The 25,595-nt window shown below is 42.2% G+C and overlaps 1 protein-coding gene across 4 annotated transcripts; it reads left to right on the forward strand.

Moving 5' to 3' along the window:
• Positions 1 to 1,337: 1,337 nt before the first annotated feature.
• LOC120816373 (RNA-binding Raly-like protein) lies at positions 1,338 to 25,563 on the forward strand. Of its 4 annotated transcripts, none has more exons than XM_040171925.2 (10): positions 1,338 to 1,450; positions 10,881 to 10,944; positions 11,948 to 12,217; positions 21,515 to 21,590; positions 21,667 to 21,714; positions 22,393 to 22,586; positions 23,441 to 23,554; positions 23,744 to 23,901; positions 24,179 to 24,216; positions 24,848 to 25,563. In XM_040171925.2, the coding sequence occupies exons 3-9, from the start codon at positions 11,962 to 11,964 to the stop codon at positions 24,209 to 24,211; spliced, it is 879 nt and encodes a 292-aa protein (XP_040027859.1). In that variant the 5' UTR covers positions 1,338 to 1,450; positions 10,881 to 10,944; positions 11,948 to 11,961; the 3' UTR covers positions 24,212 to 24,216; positions 24,848 to 25,563. The 4 variants fall into 4 exon arrangements, with proteins under 4 accessions (XP_040027859.1, XP_040027857.1, XP_040027858.1 ...); XM_078099499.1 differs by having other exon boundaries at positions 1,348 to 1,450; positions 24,179 to 24,211; XM_040171923.2 differs by lacking the exon at positions 10,881 to 10,944.
• Positions 25,564 to 25,595: the final 32 nt, after the last annotated feature.

Here is a 25,595-nt window from a genome sequence, read left to right on the forward strand (position 1 = left end):
GGTTGTTTTGTATTGCGGCAGGTGGATTTTTTCACCAAAAACTCTTTACCTGCTTCTTGACGGGCACCTCAACTCAGTTGCCTATAACCATTTAACCATTTTAAACAGCCTTTTAACATATTGGGTGGTCCAACCAGATTCCGCTCATCCTCCTCTATCCTTATAATGTAAAGGTAGGAATCGTGCCCCTTCAAATCTGTCTGTCTCTATGGGCCCCTTGAGAAGCCATTGATCCATTCAGACCCTTCGCTCGTATGAGCGCCAGGCGCTGCAGCAGCAGCAGACGCCTCTGTTCTTGTCGGCATGACCGCTCCTGTTTCCTCGGGGAATGGGGAGAAACCCTGGATCTGTCGACCTTGCAGAGAGCGATGAAAATGAAACATGATGACAAGCCAGGTTTGAGCCTTATACGTTTTGGAGATGCGAATACACCGCAGGACACAGATTTTGACGTTCTGCGTGAAGTACCCCAAAGTCTATGTGAGATCTTGCTCGGGTTTAAGTTTAAAACACTTAAATATACTATAACAATGTTATGTTATGTTATTAGTGAGTCAGTGTGATGAGGTGATATTTTGTAACGCATTACACTTTAATGGGTATTAGCTTTGCCTGAGCTTTAAACTAAGAACTGCATGGTGAAAATGCCCATGGAGATGGAAAAACTCCAATGTAACAAGGGGACCACCTACAGCGTGCGGGTGGTCACTGGCTGTTAACTTGTTGTTTACCTGTTGTTGTTGTTGAGCCCGAAGGAAGAGGAGGGGACAACTTTGAAGGTTGTGTTGACTTAAATAAGAATTCCTACACACGTAAACTAAAGTAATATCACTTCAGAAAAGTTTTTTCTAGAGGGCGCAAATAATTGATAAACAGGCAATTTCGTTTATTTGAATCTGATCAGTTGAAGAAAAAAGCCAGCTGTTAAACATATAGAGTAATTGCAATTTGATTAATTTAAAAAAAAAAGATCAGAGTCAATCAAAGTCCGATCAATTGAACATAATTTGGTGATAAAGATATATTTTTTCTAGAATAACCTGTATTTATTATTTCAATGTATTTTACTTTACATGTATGACTCTTTAAATCTTTTCCCGCCTAAGTTAAGGGTGAACGATTGAGGAAACAAAGCCAAAGCCATAGAAACCGTCCCTGGGAGCCCGTTAGTGACCCATGGCCGCACCCGGACCCTTATTTTGAGAAACTCAAATCCCTGCTTAAAACTCAATGACATTACAAGAGATGATTTATATCCATCACAAGTACAAGGGGGGGGGGGCTTCGCCGATTCAAAAACTCTGGCCAATCCCGAGTCACGTGACTCCGCCACCGGCATCGATAGAGAGCGCAATAGGGACGCAGAGCCTCGTTGCACACAAGCCTGCACACCAGCAGTCCGACTATACGCCCAATTTATTTTTAATTGAGCCCTTTTTACTCCCGCTCGGTGAGTACATTTTCCACTGACATTTTCTTAAGCGTATTTTTTTTTTCTATTCCTCTCTTTCTTGCTTTCTTGACTTGGTGATTCCGACACGGGGGAGTGGTGGGGCGGACGGGGGTGGGGGGGGGTTCGTGCATGCACTGGTTTACATCTCGGATGCTGAGTGTTGCTATTGAGAAATAGCTCTACGTGCTTTGCGGACGCTCTTGATACCCACACACACCCACCCCGCTTCCTCCACCTGCTCCCTCTCTTCTGCACGAGCTCTCTCTGGTATATTCGCCACCTTTTCCCGCTTTTTCTTCTCCATCATGGCTTGTTTTGGTGTGATCTTGCCTTCGCTGCTCTCCTCTGATCTTGCGGTGCTTCTCGGGGTGTTGGAGGCTGCACGTCTGCATAACTGTTTTGATTTTCACCTGTGAGGATTTTGCTTTTCTAATTGGTGAGACATGTCGCTCTGCTGGAGTTTGTTTTGGTGTTTTCTCCGTACTTCTTTGTGCAGCCTTAACGAAGAAACTTTTTGTTTTGCAAAACGGATATCTCGGACAGAGTCGGATTCTAATTGAGCTGTCAAATGGTTTTAGATTTTTAAAACAGTACGTGAGTCTTCAAATCCCACCAGACACGCAAATCTAACAGCATGCCACGATTAAAGACATTTTTCATCCTAAAAAAAAAGTTCCTGTTTCTTTTGAGGACCAATACAATGTGATTTCTTCTAATAAACATCACAGAATGCAGGATGTTGCCTTTCAATTTGGACGAAATGTAAAATAAGTGTCTGCATGCAAATGACTGCTGCGTAACACACAGGAGAAGCAACAACAACTTGAACCATAACACAGCTCCGGCTTCTCGCTTCACACACAGACCTCACGGCCAAACAACTGGAAACCACTCACACACAACAGACAAGCTTGGGAACTTGGGAGACGGTTGGACTGGCTCCTTGAGGCCAACACACGCAAAACGGTTGCAGCAGTTTATTATGCAAATCGTAATGATAGATTTGATCGGGAGTTTGACCTCGACACGCTGCCAGAAATCCACTTCATTCTGCTGCAATTAACAGTTCAAAAGTAAAGTGACTCTACGCTTTGTTGTCTCCATAAAATAAAATATATAATCTCGTTCTGCTTAAAATGCATATTTTCAAAACATCTAGAGACAAAAAATGCCTTTTTAATCATCCTGGCGAGATGCAGGTGAAGGAATTCAACAAGCTTTGCATCAGACTTCGCAGGTCAGGGAACAGGTGGGGGAAGCCGAGCATGAAATGTGCTGCTACGCAAACAATACTTATCTCTCACTGGGGACCGAGTGGGAGGCCGGCTCTGGAATAGCTAGTCTGTGTGCGCCGAATCACCGAGAGCACTTCTCTTGAGGGGCAAGCAGGTAGGGAAGTTTTGCACGTCATTTCTGGTCCGGGAGGTAATCGTCTCGGGCCAGTCGAGGCCTGTCTCTCATGCACCCGTGTAGGCTGCGGACGATCACTGACCCCTGGCAGGTGTAGCACGTGGGCAGCTTCGAGGACACGCGCCTGTGGAGTCCCATCTTCTCAGAGACACGGATGGAATAAAACGTTTAAGTGCGGCTGCGGCTTTGAAGCCCCAGAGAGGGACCGCTTCTCCTTTTTACGTACCTGCATGCGAGAGATAACCAAAGAGAAAGACAGATGAGCGAGTCAGATAAAAACAAGGAACGGTGTAGTGTGCTCATGTGTGCCCGCGTGAAAGAGTGTGTTTCCCACGGGTTAAAATTCACGAAACCCAGGCACACACATATAATATACGACACCCATTTAACAAAGAACAGTTCTGTGCGTCATTATGCATGTGGAAATGCCCACTGCGGCCTGTTACATTCCCTATTCATGCATCCGTACGCCGTGTCCCATTCCTGCATTAGTCATATTCAACACATGTTTTTTTAAATACGGAGTCTGTCTTTTCAGCCACTGGAAGAAAGCAGCAGTTGCGCGCACCTGATGCTCGGCATGACTCGTGTCATTAGCCCGAGCAGCACCAGCATTTAGCACAGCGCCGCTTTTTCATTACCCATTCACAGAGATGGTGGTTGATTTCAGCACCACGGACAGCTGCCAACACTTTATTACACGAGCAGCTGGAGCGAGCTGATTCTCGCCTGGAAGGAAAGTGTCTCCATTCAGTCACCTTTGCCCTCTGCATTGCACGTCTTATTCTGAGCTATTTCAGGCTCTTGCCTCCCCATTCAGATGGCTGTAAAAGGGGTTTCACCCCGGATGGGATAATAGTCTCTCCGAACAAGTCCCTGTATATTTTACACTTGGAAAACGGGGAACGATGTAAACAAGAATGAACATGAACAACTGGTATTTGTATTGTTGCCAAACAAAATAACATAAAGACTTACATTGTGCATACAAGTTCTATTATAATTCCACAAGGATTGTTTTGCATAATATTGTCAGAGTTGACCAATTTTAAATCCTTCCATGCAGGCTGAGACGATTGGTTTACTAAATACTCTGTCTGACCAGGGGGCACATGCACATATTGACTCTTATTAAAAATAATAGGAGTCATGATTCGAGAAGTTGAGTCCACATACTTGTATTAAGATTACAAATTGGTATGTGGGTGATATTTAGAGTATTTCCTGTGCCAACAACCAATAGACTACCAGCTCTGATCAGGGCGACTGCCGAGGACACAGTCAGTTTCTTACTAAGGGACAAGTATGTCTGTGCCCGGGACAGTTGTTGCACTTCAACACTACCCGCTGCGTTTGTGAAAACTAAAACAACAAGTTAGCGGCATGAGTAGTAAAAAACGAGGCCTAGAATAAAAAAGTCCCAACAGGACAGGGTTGAGGGTTTGCCGTATCCCAGCGGGAAAGGGTTACGAACCTGAGGTTGCATAAGAGCTGCCGTTGTTGAACGTTGGATGGTGTATCAGCGAGGATGAAGTGCAAGACATGCGATTGGGGAGAGGGCTTGAGAGATGAGACAAACACAGGACTTGCTCCCAGGAGAGCGCTGTTAAAGTGAAACTTTAGTCCCCAACAAACTGACCTTTTTATTCCCTGTCTGGGAAGATTTTGTGGGCTTCAGACAGGCGCAGGGAGTTGGAGAGTATCGAGAGACACGTTTACACTTTGTTGGTTTACTTGCATGTTTTATGACGTGTACCGGTTATGATAACACCTGTGAACAAATATAGAAATTAGGGAGCCAGTAGGTCTTTCCTTTCACACTGCATGTTATATTCTACCAGCTTGGATGTGGCGTGTATTCACTATTATGTGTCTGAAAAATGCGTGTTCCTCTATACTTAAAACTGAAAAAATTGCCAACTTGTCATGTTCAATAGCAAACCGGAACCATTTCCTCCATTTAAATTGCAAATTATTCCTGGAATGAAATTATGATCAGTTCAGAGTTTCACAGCATTCAGGGAAGAAGCTCCATTTCATACATATCTCACTCAGCTGCATTTATTTGATTCATTGGATGAAGCCTGCAGCCTGTTTCAAGGATCCTCCACATGTGTGGCAGCCTCTTCCCCTCTTTTGGCTGTAACCTCTCACCCTGCATTACCCCGATATGACTTCACGAGCCTCACTCCACAGCCTCACAGAGCTAATTACTCACAGATCTAGTAACCCAGTTACTGGAGCTCAGTGGAGCGAAAGCTATATTTGGTAGTCGCACAAGAGAAGAATTAAGGAAGTGGAGAAATATGTCCGTGCCAAGAGATGAGGGAAAGCGTGGCGTGTGTTCATATCCCCTCGAGTGTGGCCGCGGACCCCTCCAACCACTGCAAGAGGAGTCTTTTTCTCACACTTTTCCTTCGATAATTGACGTGGGCGTAATCCTCTGACATTTTTCACAGAAAAAGTCTGTGAATGAAGTAAGAAGCAAACTGTTGAGCCCACTCAGAAGGCAGAGGCCTGCAGTGATGCAGTAAAGAATCTCTGAATTCAAATAGTTGGTCAAGGCTGATGGGAGCAAGAAAACAGGGTGAAAAAAATTCCCCTAAAACCACAAGAGCTTGTGGGATCATTAGAGCAACATTTGCCACGAAAGCCACCCGATCGCTCCCGCGGCTGCTTACAAAAGCTGACGGTGCAAACGGTTAGAAGTTGTACATATTACTCACACCGACCTCGACGATCAGGTTGTGTGATCTGTAATGAAAGGACGCACAAATGCCCCGATTACAGAGACATTCGGCGTTTCTATTATTGAAAGATGAAAGATAAAATGTCTTCCAGAGATACGGCTTCATCCCATCGCAGCGCGCGGGTCACATGGTGCTTTTATCTCCCTGCTGTCGTGGCTGGTCGAGGCTTTACGTTGCTCGGATCAGATTATGGTGCAACTCATTTTCAGTAGGTGATCATCTACCTCCAGTCCCTCTGCTCTACTGAGCCTCCGTAAATTCACCGGAAGAGGGAAGAAAAGGGGGGGGGGGGGGGGGGCGGTGGAATGGAGTTTCTTTTCTTCCCAGGAGCTCCGTATGAGTGTGTACCTGTGGCGTTTTCCATGTGAAGCCTTGCCTCCCACTTCATTAAAGGTATGAAAATATATAAATAAAACAAGTTAGTACTACGAAAAGACACACTCAAAGTAATTATTTATAAGCTACCCACCGACTTCATGATGTCTGCCTGCCTTTTTATCTTTAAAATGCTGGTCCAGGTTCTAAGCTCGGCATTGCAAATGTCTTTTTTCTTATTCATTCTTTTTAAAGTTCCCTCCTTCCATCTCAACCGCTTTCATTTCCCGCTCTGCTTTCTGCATCTCTTTCCTTTTGTTTGGCATTTCCTTCTGCTCCAAATCCAACCGGAGGCAGGTGTAATGCCGAAGGTAATGGGGTGTAAGAACCGAGAGGAAAAATATCAGGGTAGCGCTTTGCCAGCCATCCGTCCTGGTTAAGATTCCAGGTACATAGTACAGTAAACAGGGCTCAAAGCTGCCTCATTAAATGTGGGCAATAGCCAGCTATTCTCTATCTGCTCTGCAGAGCTGGCTGGTTATTTACTGTACAAGTCCTAAAGGAGAGATTAGATTCCACTGGGCTCCTGTGTGCTGGGAGCAGAATGGCCCAGAAAGGACCTCTATTCATTTAGCCCTTAATTGCTAATTGAGGCCTTGAATGATTCAGCAATAGCTGCTTCTGTTGGAGCATTAGTTGAGTAATTTATGGCAGAAGGGGAGCAGGGATAAAATGAACGAGGGCGAGAAAGTGTTATTAAAAAGCTCATCGGTTCCCACACAGCATTGTTATTACACACACACACACACCTCATGTTAACATTAAAAAACGCGTACAAAGCTGCTCTTTTTTTTATTATAGCGGGTGTGTCTGAATTAAACTCGTTATGTTCTGTGATTAGATTTCATTCAGTCATAATAGAATTTGACTCTCATTTTCACCCCTCATTTTAATTTAATATTGTGTGATTAAGCATGTTGTGCATTGAGCGGTTTTAGGACTCAATACAGCTTTTCTATTATTCAAGGCAGCAGTTCAGTAGCAGTATAAAGAAGAAGTATAAACTATAAATGTATAGTTTATACGTTTAGGCTGTATTTAAAAGTCGGGGACACTTTACTGAAAAATCCATTTTATTTTTTTAATACAAACAAAAAGACCACGATTTGGTATACAGAACTATTTACTTTTGTCAATGGCGAAAGACAAATATTTCTCAATCCAATAGTTTTGCTATTACACAAATGTTTGTATTGTGTTTGGCTGTGACTAAAGAAAAAGGCGTATTATTTAAATAATGATTAAACATGAAGCCACGGGACGGTTAGTTTAGCTTAGCTTAGTTCATCTTAGCCTGCAGTGCCTGTTGTTGACACTTTGAGGAGTGGCATCAATCTTCCCTCCTCTCTGCAGGATGGCAAATAATTGGCACTGCATGTTAATGCGGATCCATACAATGCTGTTTTTATGGCCTATTTTCACCAGCCTGACAAATGTTTAATTCATTAAGTTCTGTGATAAAATACTACTTAGTCATGGTGCAGTCTGACCCTCCAGTCCTCATAGTTAACTGATGTTTTGTGATTACCGTGAGAATATTATTTTGTCTTTCTACATTCTTTCTAATGAAGGTTCTTTTCGTTGTTTAAAACTGAGTATTAAACTGAGGTCTAGCAGTCAGGTCAGCTACAATCATTATTCTGGCTGTTAAATCTCCCGAGGCTCTGTCAATGATAGATCACTTTTTTCAGCTTTCATTATATTCACACCAGCATTTTCATAAATCTTCACATTTTATGCTCCATATGTTCTCGCATAACAGCAGAAAGAAAGAAAATAACCCGTACTTAAACTGCAGTGTAGTTTCTCAATTTAAAAATCTAATTGGATTTCAGTCCACATATTTCCTGTTGTAATGTGTTTGGCTGCCATTCAAAATAATGGCACAAAAAGAAAAAAATGACACATGCTTCATCCTGGTCATTGTTTCCCAAGAAAGGAACTCAAAGTCGAGACTAACGTGTCCAAACGCAAAGCATTCTCCTCTGTTGGGGTTCAGGTGAGCTGCTCACTAAAGATGAAATACTGCAATGCAACATCCGATCGGCGCGCAGTGAGCGTGGCCTGAATGCATCCCTCACACACGCGTCGCCTAGAATGAGGAGAGAGGAACCTTCACCTGATCCTCGCTTCTTTATCTCCGGAGAATTCAGTCTCTGAAGGGACCCGAAGGAGGTCCATGAAACGCTTAATCTCGGGGCCTCTGCGTCACGGCAGGAAGCCCTGGAGATTAAAACAAAAAAAATCACTTTCAAGCACTCGCTTTACGGTTATAAGACACTTTAAAGACGCTTTACAGGCAAAACAAAAGGCCGCTGCGTGCAAAAGCATGTAAGTCGGGATGCGTTCACAGCCTCACTGATGCATGGAGGAGTTATCCAGCGTTCTTTCTGGAGCGTTACGCGCGCCAGCATGAATCCAAACAACTCTCTGTATTCCTGTCGTGCAGGAGTGTGTTTTCTGGCTTGGCACATTTCCAGGCTCATAAACATTTTAAAAGAGTCTTGTTTGTTTTTTGCCATTTTGAATAATGTAGGTATATTTCCAAACAAAATTGTGCGAGGCGACGCACATGGAGAAAGAGATACACGGATGTCCTGTAGTTGTGAGATTTACAGATTTAATTTAATTTACATTTTGTCCAGAAGGAAGTTTGACACGATTGGAAACAGACTCTTCCAAAACCCACTAATTAACATGTTCAACCTTTCAACCTGTTTCCCCAATGTCTTGAAACACCATTGGCTTGACGTTACAGGGGCTCAATAAAAAAAAGGAAAAGTCACATTTGTTTTATGGAACAAGAGTTTAGCAACAGTTTAAACAGCAAATCCAAATGAACAACAGTCGCACAACACCTTTATGAGTGCTAAAATCTTAGTAGATTTACACAGTGTGTTTTTTCCTTTACTCAATGCTGTTAGTTCAGTTTTAATCTAATGGAAAAATATGTAAGCGTAATATATAATAGTGTATTTGCTAATAAAGCAGTGACTCTACTGCAGGTGTCAGATACATTTCTCTGCTTTCAACTGTTTCAACTAATATGTGATCACTTTTTTCTTTTATTCTTATCGCTAATTGTCTTTCTAACCAAACACAGTTCATTCAACATTTTACCTTGTGTTTAACTAACAGAAATCCAATGCTTTTATTTGGCAATATTACCGCGCTAAATGGTATTAAATTAGGAAAATCCCAATTTTGGATATTAAATCTGTTTAGAAATGTGCTCTTTCTAGATGAATCAACCGCCTAACGGCTGCACCTCTGTGCATTTCCCATTTTCCATTCAGTGCACTTCCCATCAGTCACTCAGCTGGTTATGTAGGGCGTCAGAGCTGTGAGGTTTGTCCAAAGGTAGAGAAGGGTTGGATAGGATTTGATTGGATTGACACTCTTTATAGACCCCCGTTTTGATATTTAAGGTGATTAACTCCAGATGACATCGCCACTTAATGCGACCAGCAGTGTCAAATTATCCTCCATTCTGCGAGGAGCAAAGGGTTACGCGTGGTTTAGGAATAGAAGTGAGCAGGTACGACGGGGAAGACAGTGATGGGAGGAGTTCCTCACTGCCTGAAGTACTGGTGTTTGTATGTGTTTGTGTATTTCTGTGTGTCAGGATGTGTGAGATACATTTTTAGAGAAATGTACATATAATTTCTCCATCCTTTCTCGTGCTGATTTGGATTCATACCCAATGCACACATTGAAATGCATGGATGAATAGTCTGCCTTTTAGCTGCATGTCGTATGATCCAACTGGAATGGACATTATTTCATTTGTCAATGACTATTTTATCATCAGAAAGCTGTTGTGATGATTTCTTTAATCTAACTAAAGGGTGAATTTGGGGTTTTTTGGATTGTTGCTCAATTCTCTGAGTAGCACAAGTATAACAAAATAAGACATATTTGACATGATAGTAATTTTTAACTAGCGTTTTCTGAGAAAACAATTTAATCAAGAGAATAACTAGCGGCTAATTTGTTATTTGGACTCAGAGAGAATTAATTCATCATCATAATATAACAAGGTAGGTAGGATATTGATTTTAATTTGATTAATTTATCAACTCATTGCTTAAATTCATAGACGTCGCATAGCCTTACTTATTATGAGGTGAGCTTCTTTCGTTATGCTAATATGTGTAGAGCCCAATCTGGTGCTAAAAGCCTCATTATGGAAAGATACAGGCTCATAAATTACCACCAATAGGGAACTCTTAAGAAGCAACAACCTGAGAGGTACTTGTGTCTTCTCCGAGTGGACGTACTTAATGTATCACCATGGCAACACTTCCTGGTCCCCCCCAGAGGTTTGTAGCATTGTGGGAACAAACGCTGCAGGGAGGTTGTAATTGTTTGTGTGCAGCTCAATGCTTTTTTACTTCTCTCTGTTAACCTGGTTTGGGAATAAATAAGGTTGAAATGTGTTGTTGATACAATGATTAATTATGCAAGAAGACTTCAGAAACCAACAGTATTCTCTTTACTTAAGTAAAATTTAAATACAACAATGGTAAAGTCCTGACATTACTTTATCCATGTTATCAATTTATATAGTAGGTCATTTATGATTATTCTTTAATACAATTTAATATTTGATAGTTCAGGAAACTGGTTACGAACATAAGGCTCGGGCCCCTCCAAAGGGTCACAAGACAAATCTGACCGAATTGTGAAATTAACAACTTATTTTTATTTTTACGTTGGATAATTTTACCTCTCTACCCATAAAAATAGTATAGTATAATAATAAACCATTTGAGAGGTTTAGAGGAGGGAGACATTAAACCTGACAGGGTACAACCATGAATCCTCATACAACGGTTCTTATGATATCTTACAAAAGTACTCATCCTTTCTTTTTCTCTCTGTTAAATTAGCGGACAGAACGAAGGACTTAGTTTGTTCTCCTCCTCCTGTGACGCTTGAGGGCATCACACTGAGGTCAGTGGACAGAACAAGGTCAGGTTGGCAGATAATTCCTTTTGCTTTTCGGGCCACGTTGTTTCTCATACAAAAGGACTCCAATCATCTTGGAGCAGATTTTCACAACATCATTTAGGGTTTTCTTGTCCTTCTCTAATATGGCGAGTGAAGAATCTTGTTTGTGGCTTCTAGCTTTTGTCAAACATGGGAACACAGAGTTCTCACATACAGCGAGAATTGTCGGATTCACATGTTTAATAACGTTACTCTTGCCTTCTGCAGAAAGATCTCAGACCTTCACATGTTGGTCTTAGGATGTAGAGAACAGCTGGATGACCAACAATCGAAGGATAGATTAACTGAGAAAAATAATGTACATCTTTTTAAATAATTGAGTAACCATTGAAGTCTTGTTTTGTTTTGGTTTTCACTGGTCCTTCCTTCAGAATTATTAACCATTAACCATTCCTTTGTTAGAAATGACATTTCATGGGCTTTTAAATTGTTGTTTAGGAAAAAAAACGTGCAACTTAGCGCTTCACCAACATGTAGAACAATCAAGTAGAAGCTGTTTTTATTAAAACTGTTTTGATTAATGACCAAAAAAATCCCATTATCTGCTTGGCCTTGGATTTCTAATACAATTAACTGAACATCTTTGTGTTTTGAATGATTGGTCAGAAAAAAGCAAGACTTTCCTTAGACTTCAATTTCTTAATCAAGATAAAGTCAAAGAATGTGTGAATAAATGAATTGATCGGAGGTCGCAGCTCTTATTTGAAGACGTCAGGACTTTCTATGGACCAAATGATTACCTAAAAAAGAATCCCAGACGTTAGTTTTGGAATAACTGAGAATGTAAGTAAGCGTGCCTTACATAATGCACTGGTATCAAAGCATTCTTGTTTTCAATTTAAATGGCTTTATGAAAACAAATATGTTGTTTTCTCAGCCCTTAGAACGCTGTCATCGTCTAACATTCCCGGCTTCCTGAGCAGTGTGCAACTGTGTCTCCCAGCAGGCTGCAGGACTAGGATGACTGGGAAGACCCAGACCAGCAACGTGACCAACAAGAATGACCCGCGCTCCCTCAACTCCCGCGTCTTCATTGGAAACCTGAACACGGCCGTGGTGACCAAGGGCGACATCGAAGCCATCTTCGGCAAATACGGCAAAATTGTGGGCTGCTCGGCGCACAAAGGCTACGCCTTCGTCCAGTACGCCAGTGAGAGGAACGCCAGGGCAGCCGTGGCCGGGGAGAACACCAGGGTCGTCGCGGGACAGTCCCTAGGTAACGCCGTTTCAAATGTGGATGAAGTCTGATTGAAGCATGTGTGTTTATTTTACATGAGAGAGACCGACACTGCATAACGTGGTGCGTGCAGCACTGGCCTGTGGAAGGATTCCCTTTTCTTCTTCGTTTATCGTTGGAACACCTTTGAGCGAAAATACGTCCAATGATTAAAAGTGAAACCAAATGTTGAAAAGTTTTCGTTTTTTAGATTGCAACATTTATTATTATGGTAGTTAATAGCTATATTTTCCAAAATGAACGTGTTTAGTGTGTTTGAAATCCTTTCATTATTTCTAATCATTAATACCTGAAGTTGCCATCTGGTTCATGGTATTTATGGACAAACATCCTGTGATTACAATTTGATCAGTAAAACCTTAAAAATAACTCTAAAGGTACAGCTGGTGTGAAGAAGCTAAGACGCAGAACATTTGGGTTGAGCTTGAAAGTACAGGTCAGCTGGTCAGTCAGACCGACAGCAACAAGGGGGAAACATTCAAATCCTGGTCCTCATGGACATCGAGTGGATCCCTTCTTCCTTATATTGCTTATGGATCGGGTCAAAGCCTCGTACGTGAAGGAGTAAAGTCCTCTGAAACCTCCTCTCTCATTAAAAACGAATGACGGCGCTGCAGGGTCACGTCTGTAATTCCACCTCCAGACAGTTTCATGCATTTCTGGGCTGTGAAATGAGACATGGCCTGTGGTAAAACACCAAGGTGCAGCTGTGTTTACTGCAATTTACTGTAAAATGATTTGTGTTAAGAACTATTTTATTCCATTTTATTTATTTTACTCCCTAAGACCTTTATGACTGACACCTTTTGTGAAACTAAACCTAATTCAATTGTTTTCTGGGTAGCTTTGACAATTATTATTAGTAATTATAATAAATGACAATGAAAAATATAGTTGACATCAATCCTTTGAAAGAGCGATTTTTGTATTTCTTGTCAAGATTTAGAAGATAAACCAATACTACTCATAACTCTGTTTGGAGCTAGAGTGAGGATTCAATTAGCTTAGCTTAGCATAAAGAATGGAAGCAGGGGGAAACAGCTAGCATGTCAACATCATACATTTGGGCTACGAGAGGACCATTGATCACAAAATATGTCAATTTTTCAAACCTGATTGCTGACTGAAAACATTTGAGACATTTCTAAAAACCTCAGTACTTTTTGCCCCCAAAGCAGTTCCCCCCGCTGTCAAAACAAATGCATGTACCGTCTGACTCGTCCTGTCTGCATTGATGCATCCGCTCAAAGGAGCTCCTCTCTTTGTTATGCACACTGACAAACCACTGCAGGGTTTTACTAGATTTTACGAATAGTTTCCTGAGAGATAGGAAAGAGCGTTAGGCTGACAAGACCTCAGGTGAATGTATGTCTCGTCAATAAAGGCTTCAGACAGCAATAAGAGTGAAGCGTTCCTTTGCAAATTGCTGCTGCACCGACTGCACTTCATAGTGTCTCTGCAAACACTGAGCGCCCGGGGACACACATGCACACACATGCATTCAGTATATTAGCAAAGCAGTGTCTGAGGTACACCAAAGGAGCCCCCGCTAACCTCACTCTCTGCTTTGGAAATCATGTCATTTGCCTTTATTGCGCCACCCCCGTGAAACTTAACTCTTCCCTCATCATCTTTTAAACATGAGCTTTAGATTTGATTCAGGTTTTAAAATATATTGCCAGGTGGGAGGGCGCAGCCATGCACAATAGATCAATTCTTTACATTTTCTTCTCTTTTATTAAATCCCACGCAGGGAAGAGACAGATGTGTGAAGGTGTGACTAATGGCGGTGGGAGGAGGAGGGGGGGTTACAGGGTCCGTTTCAAACCTGTAATACCCTGAGCACGCTTTATGCAGCGGGAGTTACCAGAAAGTCCTCTGCTCGAGTAGATTTAACCGCTGCAAGATGCTGAAGCTCCTCCTGTCTGACTGTGTGAGAGCTTTCACGTGTGTCCGCTGGTCTTTGGGCGCCTCTGTGTGGTTGAAAAGCCGCAGAACACCATAATACAGCTGTATCTGCAACGTCAACTTGATCAGTCCTGTCATGAATTCCTAAAAAAGAAAGGTCGTAAAGCTTGGAAATGTAGAAACATGGCATTGCCACGTGCTGAACTCTGTGAAGAGGACCGACTCTTCCCTCTCTGTGTGAACGTGAAGGAAAACAACAAAAGGTGTTAATGTTAACTTTATTATTGTATATTAAGCAATTAATGGTTATCTCAAAGTCACCACGTTTACTCTGAAATATGAATATGTAATGCTGTGTACCGTGCAGCTGTTTCAGGCTTCACAATTCATGCGTCCATGACTTTCCCATCTGCATGAACACTAGATGGTGCTGAAAGAATATCATTGAGGACGACGCCACCAAAACGAGGACATGAGGACATCTTGTACAATTCATTCCTATTCTCAGTAGCCGAACTCAGAATAGAATATCCAACCACAGTTTTTCATTCATGACTCATTTCATGCTGTGAAAAGCTGCATTTTAGTGTTTGACTGCTTTTTCCATACTAAGTAGCCTAACTAACTAATACGTCAGGCGAGACAGCTGCAAACCCCTCGTCAGTGTAATTAGATATTACAATTACATCTAGAGCAGAACGGGGGAATCAGTAGGCGGAGCCCCAGGTGCTCATTCAGTGCGTCTCTCAAGTCCATCCACTTGAAATTACATTTAAGAAAGAGAGGGATGGTAGACGGCTGATGAATCATTCCAACTGAAAGAAATGGTTTTAACAGCGAGGTCTTGTTTAAAATGGGGCAAGATGCAGGTTGTATTTTATAGGATGAATCTTAAATATCAAACAGGATTCATCCTTTGATAAAGTTTTCAATGTGTGTTCGATTCTGTGTAAGTCTGTGAATCATGAGGCAAGACTATTTTTTCTTAATTTTCCAATCATCAAATACCCACATTTTCCCTTTTTTCTTTTTTGAAATCGATTGTCATATGACATGAGAAATACTAATAATGTACTAGAAAACCAGTGTAATGTAGAAAGCCAGTGAAAAATGGGTTTTGTAAAAAAGAAAATATTTGTATATACTGTATAATATAATTAGATAAAAAATGAGGTCCAAGGTGGCTCAATCAGGTTAAGTTAAGGTCAATACATTCTTCAGATATGCTGCACTCAAAATGTGATCTACCAACTGTAGAGCAGTCAACAAACGGGTTGGCAACATATATATAAACCTGAGGGGATTTTACGTTCTACAATTTAAAAAAGAGCATGATTAAAGCAGTTAACTGGGTGAAAATTATTCAATGAATCCATGATTATTTTTCTTAGTATTCAATAGAAATGAGTACTTTATAGGTTTGGACTGTTGGTTGTATCAACCAAGATATTTTACAATGTAAGACACGATGGTAACTTGTGAGAGCCATTCCCACTATATGTTGACACATCAAACAATTATTTGAAAAGGTAAATTGTCACTGAACACATCGAATTTGACAAATCCCAGTTAGTTGAAACCACATTTCCAAGACCTTCTAGTGTTTAATTACATGTTTAAAGTGGGCGGTGAATGCCTTGTTGGCTAGGGACTATGGGCTATAGTCCTGGCTGATGGACCATACCAAAATAAACAATCTGTTGTAGCGTGGAGTCTTCATATGTTTCCTGATTTGCTTCCTTCACTTTAAATTGCTTTTTTCTGGTCACATTCATTCTGCATTTAAGGGGGGGAAAGGACATTTTGTGAGTCCAATCGTCTGAAATATCACATCATAAGTTTTTTGTAATTTCCTCACTGCGCTATTTATACTTCACACAAACAAAAATAAGTAAATTACATTATTTTGACTGCTTTCTTTGGAGAGAGGAGGAATAATTGTGATGCCAGAGCTCCCCCTGGAATAGTTCGACAAATGGTTTGGTCCGAAGCGGCTCCGCGGCGCGTGTTGTTGCCGAAGGGGCGCGCGCAGTCTGGCTTCTCTTTTTAGCAGGAGAAGCGAAAGTCCGCTCGTCCACAGCAGCGACATCACGCGTGTGTCCCCGTTCAGACGTGAACATGTACAAAGGCGGGCGCCGCAACCTGAGATGTGAGTACGAGGCCGCGCACTCCTTATCGAAGGACACTTAAATGTCGCTGGAGTTAATGAGAATTGGTAAAATATTGTACACATTTGAAATAATACTTATATTTTCATTTTCATCTTTGGGGCTAATAATCGTGTACTTTTTATATGCAGTGTATGTATCTGACCGAAAACGTTATTAGAACAATATTTAATACATTGAATATATACGTTTTAATATAACTATTTTATTTGTGGTAATGAAGACATTGTTCCTTATTGGTACTTTAACCTTTGATAATTTAGGCACAACTTGCTGCTCGTTGCTTTCTCATGTATTAATGTAACTTTCTCATTTCCAATGTGGTATTGCTACTCCTACTTAAAGAGATCAAAGAGTACATCATGATTGAAATCTGCTCCTCATGTGTCAGCAATTTCATATACATTTTAAGATTCTACGGATGTAATCCATGTTTGATGTTAAAATACACTGTATGGCTACCAATTTAGAAAAGATAATCCCCTTTTGTCCATTATTGTGATATCTTTGTAGGAATTGTGTGAAATGCAAATTGTTGCCATTGACTTGATCAGAAGCAACATATGTTGCTGCATTAGGCCCACAACATATATTTGAATCTGCTTGGTGACAGCAGACTTGATAGAGTGGTGGCGTTGTCCTGTTCACAGCGTGTTTACTGCTGAAGTGCCTTTGAGCAATGTGCAGGAGCTGCAGTGGTTGGTTGCGCGTGGGGGCTCCAGGTGAGCGCTCGTGTGCATAAGAGGTTGGTGGAAATATTCCTGCATTGTTGGCAGATTTGCGGTTGAATGAATAATTTATACCTCATATGTTAACATCTAGATTTACTGATTCATGATCAGAATACGTTATTTATACCGGTGTCTTTTGCACTTAACCTTTTTTTCATATTTCTTTAGATGTATAAGGTTAATGCTGCAACAATTATTGTTATTATTAAATAAAAAAGATTTATTCAATGCTGACATTTTGACAGAAACTAATAAGCTAAGAACCGTGACAGTGATGCAGGGATGAATCATTTTTAAATCACTCTGGTTCCCTACACAAAAAGATAATGGGATTTTTCCATTGAATTTGGGATTAGAATTAAACCGTGTGGCAATAAATAACGAATTAGACTTGAACGCTTTGTACAGCGAGATCGTCTTCATGAATGAATGCCACATTTATGACTTTTGAAGAGCGAATGCAATCCGCAGAGGACAAAGCTTGAGATTAAGACCAGTCAGCATAATGGTTGAGTGTAATTTAGTCACCTGTCAACAACTGCCTCCTTTAAGACAGAAAAGCTTAAGAAATCACAAGAAGTTATCCGTGTTTGGTTTGTAAAACAAAAGGTTAGAACATGTTATACCCGAGACAACCTTATTTCAGGGATCTAAACCCGTCGACTTGGAGACGAGGGAACAGGAAGTGCAAGAATGCTGACTCATCGCAGGTCATCGTTCCTCGTACACTCCATCAGGACCTTCAAACTAAAGCAGTCGTTCATCTCTAGTATTTACACGTGTGCTTTTTGCTACCGTTGCCTGACTAAATGGCTCCTGGGAACAAAGGCCAATTAGTCTGATGATTATTTCCCCAATTAATAAATCAATCATGTGATGAATAAAATGGGAGAAAACTTTATTGAAATGTCCCCAATGTCCTTGATTTGTCTAATTTACAAACTACTGAAAGATCGAGATTGGAGGAGCCTCTGCTAAACATCTATTTCGAGCAGCAGTACCTTGTTTTTCCAACCCTTTGGCCTTCCTCTTATGTTTGCATTGTTTTTCAGTCGCTCGACTAAGTGACTGATTACCTCACCGTCGCGTTCCTCCGGTGTCTCAACACGACTGCTCCTCGGCGCTTCGACGGGCGACTCCTGAATCAGAGCGGACGCACAAGTGGCTTTCGAGCAGGTGGCAGCTGCCGCTCAGCCCCCAGCTGCTCGCACTGATTCGACGGCGTGTGTCGAGGCGAAAGAGATGCACCTGCTGGCCTCCAAATGTTTCAAAGGGTTGCATTTCAGAGCCACGTAGTTGCATCATGAGACACACAAAAAAAAAAAAAGTATTGACAGCCCAGGACAGATGAAAGGCTAAATGATCTTGCAGCTCAGGCTACAGCGCCGTGCGGGACGCAGAGGAGATGTGAAAACACTCCGCTCTGAACAACATTCGCGCATTAGTGGGAATGTTTTATTCCCAACGCAGTATTTTGAGCACAGTCAACCCGAACATTTAGCAACCGCACATCAGGCTCTTCTTAATGGACCACGGCTCAGCAGGTCTAATGAAAATGATTCTATTAGATCCTCCGGAGCTCAGGAGCTGGCCACCACATTCACGGGGTGCCGAGTGACCGTTTCCCTACAGAGGGCGAAAGGGCAAAGAGCGAGGAATTCATTTAGGAAGGAGAGTAATTAATCCACGCGTGGCCCTTACAACATTAACAACAGCATTCGAGGTCTTCATGCCGATTAGTGCAATGAGTCAGGACGTAATAAACCCTCGATCAGCACATCAGAGTTGGACCTTAATTTGGTAAATGTATGTAGTCAATAATTTGTGGGAAAATATAATTCTACCCTGTTCATATCCAACCCCCATATTATACAATTTAAAAGACAATTTGTATCATGCCTGAGATAATTCAGACAGGATCAAAAAAATAGTCTTTCATCCTCAACCACTTCACACATTTCTTTTGTGAAATAAGGCCCGATGGGAAACCCTGCAAGGGAGGGGACTTCTTCGCCTTCCTATTAAAACGCCCGGTGCCCTTTTAGTCGAGCTCGGAGATTGTTCAAGTCGTCCTCGTCAGATTTACGGTGGCGCGTGAGAGAGAGAGCGAGCAGAGCAGAGCAGCGTAGATTGAATCTGCAGCCGCTGTCACGCAGGAATCTCTCCCTGTCGCTCGTTTGTATTCACGCAGGTGCCCGGTTGTTCTGTTAATCAAACACCGCTCACCTGCTCTGGCGTCGCAGCAGAGGGTCGCGTTGTTCCCGTGCCAGGAGCGACGCCTCGCCTGCCAAAGACCTGCGTTTCGCTGTCATGAAATGAATTCGCCCATTACTTTCCTCAGGCTGTACTTCCACATGGATCACCTCTGCCGCCTTAATTAGACGGAGAGTAGGCGCTTGTTTAATATGAACCACCGCCGTCCTCCGGCTATATAAGTTAGGAATGTATTGTTAGCCATGTTGATCATCCCAGCTGAGAGGAAAATTGCCACTACGCGATAGGTCAGCTAAATAAAAGCACCGTAAGGGCTAAATAGTTATTCAGATGAGTTTTTCCTTTTTAATCTAAGCTCTTCCTAGTGGACTGACTTCAAGTCGTGTCTGCGCCGGAATGGTTGTAATGACTCGTCCACGTCTCCGGAGACCCAAGAGCTCAAGGGCGAGCTGAGGCGAGGCCTCTATTTATAACTGGGAAAAACACTCAAAGGTAATTGAGCACTGCTTCATTAATATGAATGAAGCCAAACAGAGTCAGGCTGCCCGGTGCGGACGGACAGAACTCAGCTTTCTTTCCCAAAGAAAACGCTCATTTAAAAATGGGTCCGGTAAAGGCCACGATTTAAAGCTTCCATCTTCTATAAGATGATGGGAGGCTTCTCTGACCTTTTGAGTGTGAGCCTCATGTGAAAATACGGCTGGAATACTATGTAATTTTATATATATTAAGTATAATCTCTGTGTAACCTTTAGGATTTCCTGGTCCATCTTTGGTTTATGTGTTTTTGTGTCGCTTATATGCTGCACAAAAAACAAGATGGTGACGGCCGAAAGGCTGAACCCAACGCTACATCTGAGCTACATCTCTGCGACTACAGCAACCTCTAAGGAAATACTCCTTTTCAGAATTATAGTCCCACAAGTCTAGAGGTTGGCCAGTGTCTTTTTGTTTTTTTTTTAAAATGTCTCCGCGTGCAGCGTCCAACTCGCTCATGGCGGCTTCAGCAGAAAGACTCTTTTATTTCCCCCCCTAATGTGATGCTGCATGCAGTTTGCAGTATCAGTCAACTCCTAACTGGCTATTGCTTAGCAACACAGCCTCTCTCTCCTCCGTCTCCAGGCCTTAAGTTTTTAATGGATACAAATACAATTAAGTCTGTCAGTCACACACAGCCTCACACACATTTGTTTCATTTTTGTGTATGATTAATATAATGAGCGTAATCAATCAGAGGCTCAGTGCGTCTCTGTCGGGTGGGTGGTTGCCGTCGTTCCTTTAGAGAGCGCTTTTCAGAGCCTCGCTCTCCCTTTAACGACCCCAGCAGGGGACCAGAGACGAGAGAGCGCACTTAACGATGTGCAGCATTCCTCGCGTCTTCCCGGAGCCTAATGATAATGATGCACAAGTCCCTGTGCACCAGAGAGCGGCTGCTAACGTCCCCGGATTCATTAGTCCATTAGGGAGGGCGAGCGAGGAAAAGGAGGGAATAAAGCGAAACAGAGAGGAAGGCAAAGTCCGGGCTCCGAACGCAACACAATGGTTAATCTGCAGTCATTGTGTTGTAGGATCCATTTAACAATGCAACGGGAGAATAAATATGATCTCCACCAGTGTGGGGGACAGCGGAGTGGGAGGGGGGGGGGGGGTCTAAGACTAAGACACTGTGTGAAATGACTTGACTTGAGCTGCTGTCATGAAAGTGGCTGCTGCGTGATCCCGAAGCAGAGGAGGCAAAGCTGATGTTTTATTGTGCAACTTTTTGAAGCTGTCAAGGGAAGTTCTTCCCATCAGACAAGTGTGTGTGTGTGTGTGTGTGTGTGTGTGTGTGTGTGTGTGTGTGTGTGTGTGCGCCTCTGTTTGTGCACACGGGAATTTGGTCTTTATTACTTGTTTGTTTTTGTGTACGACCCTGAGTGGCACTCACGGAGTTTGAGCCGAAGCCGACAGACTGAAGGCGGCGGTACCAGTCGGTTTCGGCGCAGCGGGGCTCTTGGCAGATCGAAGGGGCCGTCAATCACGTCGAGCCGCGTGCGAGAGTCACAGAAGTGCTCTGACGCATTTCAGGGGACTTTAAAAACACACATTTTTAACCAAAAACAGGCCTTAACACGCTTGAAAAATGACTGGTGGACTGAAGTTTTACCTTTTTATTCAACTTAATCTCGTCATAGTGAGATTTTCGCTCCATTTTTAAAAATGATATTATAAGGCGCTGGGTCACATGATGCCAACAATTCTTTTTCTGTTTGCAGATATTAACATGGCAGGTGAGCCAAAACCATACAGGCCTAAGATGGCCTCCAAGAGGCCTCTGTCGTCCCTCTACAGGTCTGTGTGAAGCGCATGTCTCTAATATTACAAGAATACATTTAAGTGGAAACTCACTCTTGTTGTGTCTTCACAGTGGCTACGAGTTTGACTATGACTACTACAGAGATGATTTCTACAGCAGGTATGTCAAAGGTTATATCTCTGTTGTATCGAAATGGTCACTTTCCTCCCCACGTTGTTTATTCAATCTCTTTTTCTCCTGGTATTTTGCACCTTAACTCTCAAACCTCCTTTTTACTCTTTTCAGAGACCGCTGCTTCTATTACGATGCGTTTTTTAACAGAATGGTCCCATATCAATGCAAAGCAAAGGAACCACATTACCATAGGCATAATGTCATATTGGGAGGTTTATATTAATTTCCCTTGAAATTACTAACAATGCTTTTATCCGCATTGGTGTGCACTGACTGTCAGATAGTCCCCAGGCTGTTCATTCAGAGAATGTATTGGTATGTTTACTTCCTCTACTTTGCAGTGCCCCTGATGAGTGTTTCATTATTGCTATTTTGGCAATTTAATGTGTTGTCGGCAAGTGGGAGCAAGACTTGATTGAATGGCCGTGGCGTTCAATATGCACCTCTATCATTCAGACCTCTCTCACAGCTTTCCTGTTAGGGGCTTTGTAAATGTTTCCTGTTGCTGGAGTAACAGCATCTAGATAACATGGTGGAAAAAAACAACTGCACTTTTCTGTTCATAAATCCAGAACCAGTTCTCGCCGTTGCATAGAAGAGTTTCCTGCACTGAACAGCCTCTTGTTACATCTTTTAGTGTTTTTATTTCTCATGTGTCTTCAGACTCTTTGAGTACCACGGCCGCGTGGCGCCCCCGACCCGCGCTGTGATCCCCATCAAACGTTCGCGGCTGGTCGTCCCGTCCACACGCAGAGCCAAATCCTCCTTTCCAGTCAGGGCCTGTTCCTCCTCCTCCTCCTCCTCCTCTTCCTCGTCCCGAGCGCTTAATGTCGGCTCTTCCACAACACACCCTAAACGTATGTTCTCCTTGTCACTTTTTTTCTGCTCCGTTTAAAGGGAAATTCAGGTTTATTACAATTTTGGTCATGCAGTTAGTTTGAATCATTTTTAGGTTGTTATAAGAATGTCCTCACCAAAGTGGTTCCACTGATCCGAAAACTCCGGCAGGGCAATCGGACAGGATTTTAATCGGTTTTATTTATCAATTCATTTTTTATTTGTTGATAAATCATTTGGTCAGTAAAATATCACAAAATATTGGTAATGTAGCCATTATCTGTGGGAGTTCAGTTGTAATGAGTTTCTATAATAACGTCTTGCAAATCCTTTACTTTTTTATAAATATATAAATAGCTTTCCATTAATAAAGATATTGTAGTTAGATAGAACTTATTAACTTTCTATCTCTCACACCGAAACAACCACAAAACGTTACTAAATTACAAATTGATTATGTCCCTAATATGCAAATGAGTGTGACGTCATCTGGCAACATTCATGTCTGTCTGCAAAGCTGCAGCCGGTTAGCTTAGCTTAGCACAACGATTTGAAACTGGCTCTGTCTTTTGGGAACTGAATGGAATAAACACATTTAAAAAAATGTCAAAGTATTCGTTAAGAATAGACTGTATTATCATTATAGGAAAAACCTTAACTTTCCTTTTCTGTTCGACAGTAACCTTTGCACTGCATGTAATAAAACTTCCATTTGAATCACCCTTTTCCAATATGTGCCTCTGCTACATTTCTGTCAGCAATCTCGGCAGCTGAAACTTGCTTGAGCAGCGCAGAAGCTGCCGTAGCCGCGTCCGTCTCCTCGTCAAACATCACATTAATTATGCTTTTAAACTTTACTAATGAATGCTCCCAGTGAAGACGGACCAGCTGCTAACGATCAAGAAGGAGCTGTCACAGATCAAGACCAAGATCGACTCGCTGCTCGGGAGGCTGGAGAGGATTGAGAGGCAACATCGCCCTGACGGCGGTAAGATTCCACAGCGCGCGCACACGTGTAGATGTGGAGATGAAAGACACACAGACGGCGACGTCAAAGGAAAATAAAGTGGGTTGTCTGAAAAAAATCCTTCTGTTCGTGAAGTAACATGTACATCAAGGCGGAAGTTCGAAACGTTGATTTCGCTGTGACGTTAACGGCCAGTCTCTCGTCTCACAGACGTGCAGAGGAAACAAGGGGAGACGTGTGAGTGTCTCCATGGTGACGCAGCGCACCATTCTGGTGGACAGGAGGTGGGGGGGGCAGCCGAGGTTGAGGCGGGGGAGATGACTGACGGCGGTGACGATGACTATGAGGACGAAGACACCGGCGAGCTGGTGAGCTGGTCAAGTAGACATTTACAGTCTCCACAGCGGTGACAAAAATATGTTTTTCCTGCAACTCAATAAAAAGAATGAGACGCCAAAGCTGCTTATCAATGACTGAATGTCTCCCTGGTCATGCAAGATCTGACATATGGCAATAAAACCGTTCTAAAAATGTCATATAATATTGGACACTATCTGGAAACCCAGTTGCTCCTCCCCAAGTGCAGCTTAAAGTCAGTTATTAAAATGAATGTTTATCTCACTGATGTTTTTCTTTTTATCGCAGATAGAAAACCACATATCGGACATTGACAACTGAGTAAGGTCGGTGTGTAATCTCTTATAATGTATCTATTCTATTTACCTAGCATTTCATTTTGTGAAAAGACTTAAAACACAGTCACCACAGAATCCCCTTTTTCGATGTCCAGCAGTCATCGGCTGCAATGCAGAAGATTTTCGGCTTATTTTCCACTTTAAGCCGAAGGGAGAAACATCCTTAGATGGTCCGTCATTCTCTCCGTCTGGTCGCGTGAGCTAAACTGCTTCTCTGCAGTTATGAGCGCCTGAGCAGCCGCAGAGATGCGGAGCTGTCTCGTCCGCACTTTGCATCTGAGGACAATTAGATCTCCTGGTTTTCTTTTGTGTGAACAAATAGCTTTGTGATTTAATTTGCCTCTTGGCTGGCATTTCCTCCCGGCTGTCCTTGAGTGCCCGAAAATGGAAATATTTTTTCAGGCCGCTCGGTCATTAAGATGATCGCATAATAAACTGCTTGTCCCACGGTGGATATCTCAGTGGCTGCAGGTATACCATTACTTTAATGGTGTTTGCAGCCCATATCCCTCCTCTGTTTTTCATCTTAAAGCAGCTTACCTTTTCTACAGAAATGTACTGTAAATATAAATAATGTTAATTATCACTGCTGTCTGTCTTGTAATCTCTTTCCTTCAAGTTGGGGAAAAGGGGAGCCCAAAGTACAAGAGGGAAGGACAGATGCCAGCAAAACCTTCTTGATCAAGAAGGTGTATTCATCGTTTAGGGAAAGCGATGACTGAAGTGACTGAGAGCAGAGGAAGAGTTTTGCAAACTTGTTTTTTTTTTGCTTGTTCGCCTCATTAGAACATGTCACTCCTGATGTAACTGCAGGCTAGGAACATTGTCCAGACAACCTGATCAAGATCACCTGGAAAGGGAAATCTGTAATTCCCCTTGTAGCTGCTTTCCTCTCTGGAAAGTAAGGATATTGTATTCCTAATCTAATGTATTGTACATAAAAATACAGTTGTGTTGTCCATCCGATCACCCACGAAACGCGCTCTTTTGTTGGAATGTTTTTTCTGTTTATGTGCATTGTGCAAGTGGGAAGAGCCACGGAGCTGGCAGAGAGAGAAACAACTTATTCTTTAACTTATTTCGCTTTGTTTGTAAATTTAACTGAAATGTAATTTATTCAGTGTTGTATGCATATAATGTTTGTCATCTGTTGTACATGATACAATGCATTTTGAATTCTGTATTCTGTTCATAGTGGACCAAAAACGTCATATTTTTACTATCAGCGCGGTAAAAAGTGTGGCTATTATTATAGATCATTTGTATTCATTGCATCTGGTGCACAGCTATGGATGACAGAAGTTTTTGAAAATAAATCCGTTCCTCCTAAAAACAGCTTGCCTGGAAGTTGTGGTTTTCATTTTTTA

This window comes from Gasterosteus aculeatus, chromosome 3 (assembly GCF_964276395.1).
Source record: "Gasterosteus aculeatus chromosome 3, fGasAcu3.hap1.1, whole genome shotgun sequence".
Lineage (NCBI taxonomy): Eukaryota > Metazoa > Chordata > Actinopteri > Perciformes > Gasterosteidae > Gasterosteus > Gasterosteus aculeatus.

What these genes read in the sequence shown, in the direction of transcription:
- LOC120816373 (XM_040171925.2), top strand. Translation starts at nt 11,962, where the DNA reads ATGACTGGGAAGACCCAGACCAGCAACGTGACCAACAAGAATGACCCG. An exon ending in CCTCTGTCGTCCCTCTACAG is followed by an intron (nt 21,591 to 21,666) that starts GTCTGTGTGAAG and finishes GTGTCTTCACAG; the next exon opens with TGGCTACGAGTTTGACTATG. An exon ending in ACGAAGACACCGGCGAGCTG is followed by an intron (nt 23,902 to 24,178) that starts GTGAGCTGGTCA and finishes TTTTTATCGCAG; the next exon opens with ATAGAAAACCACATATCGGA.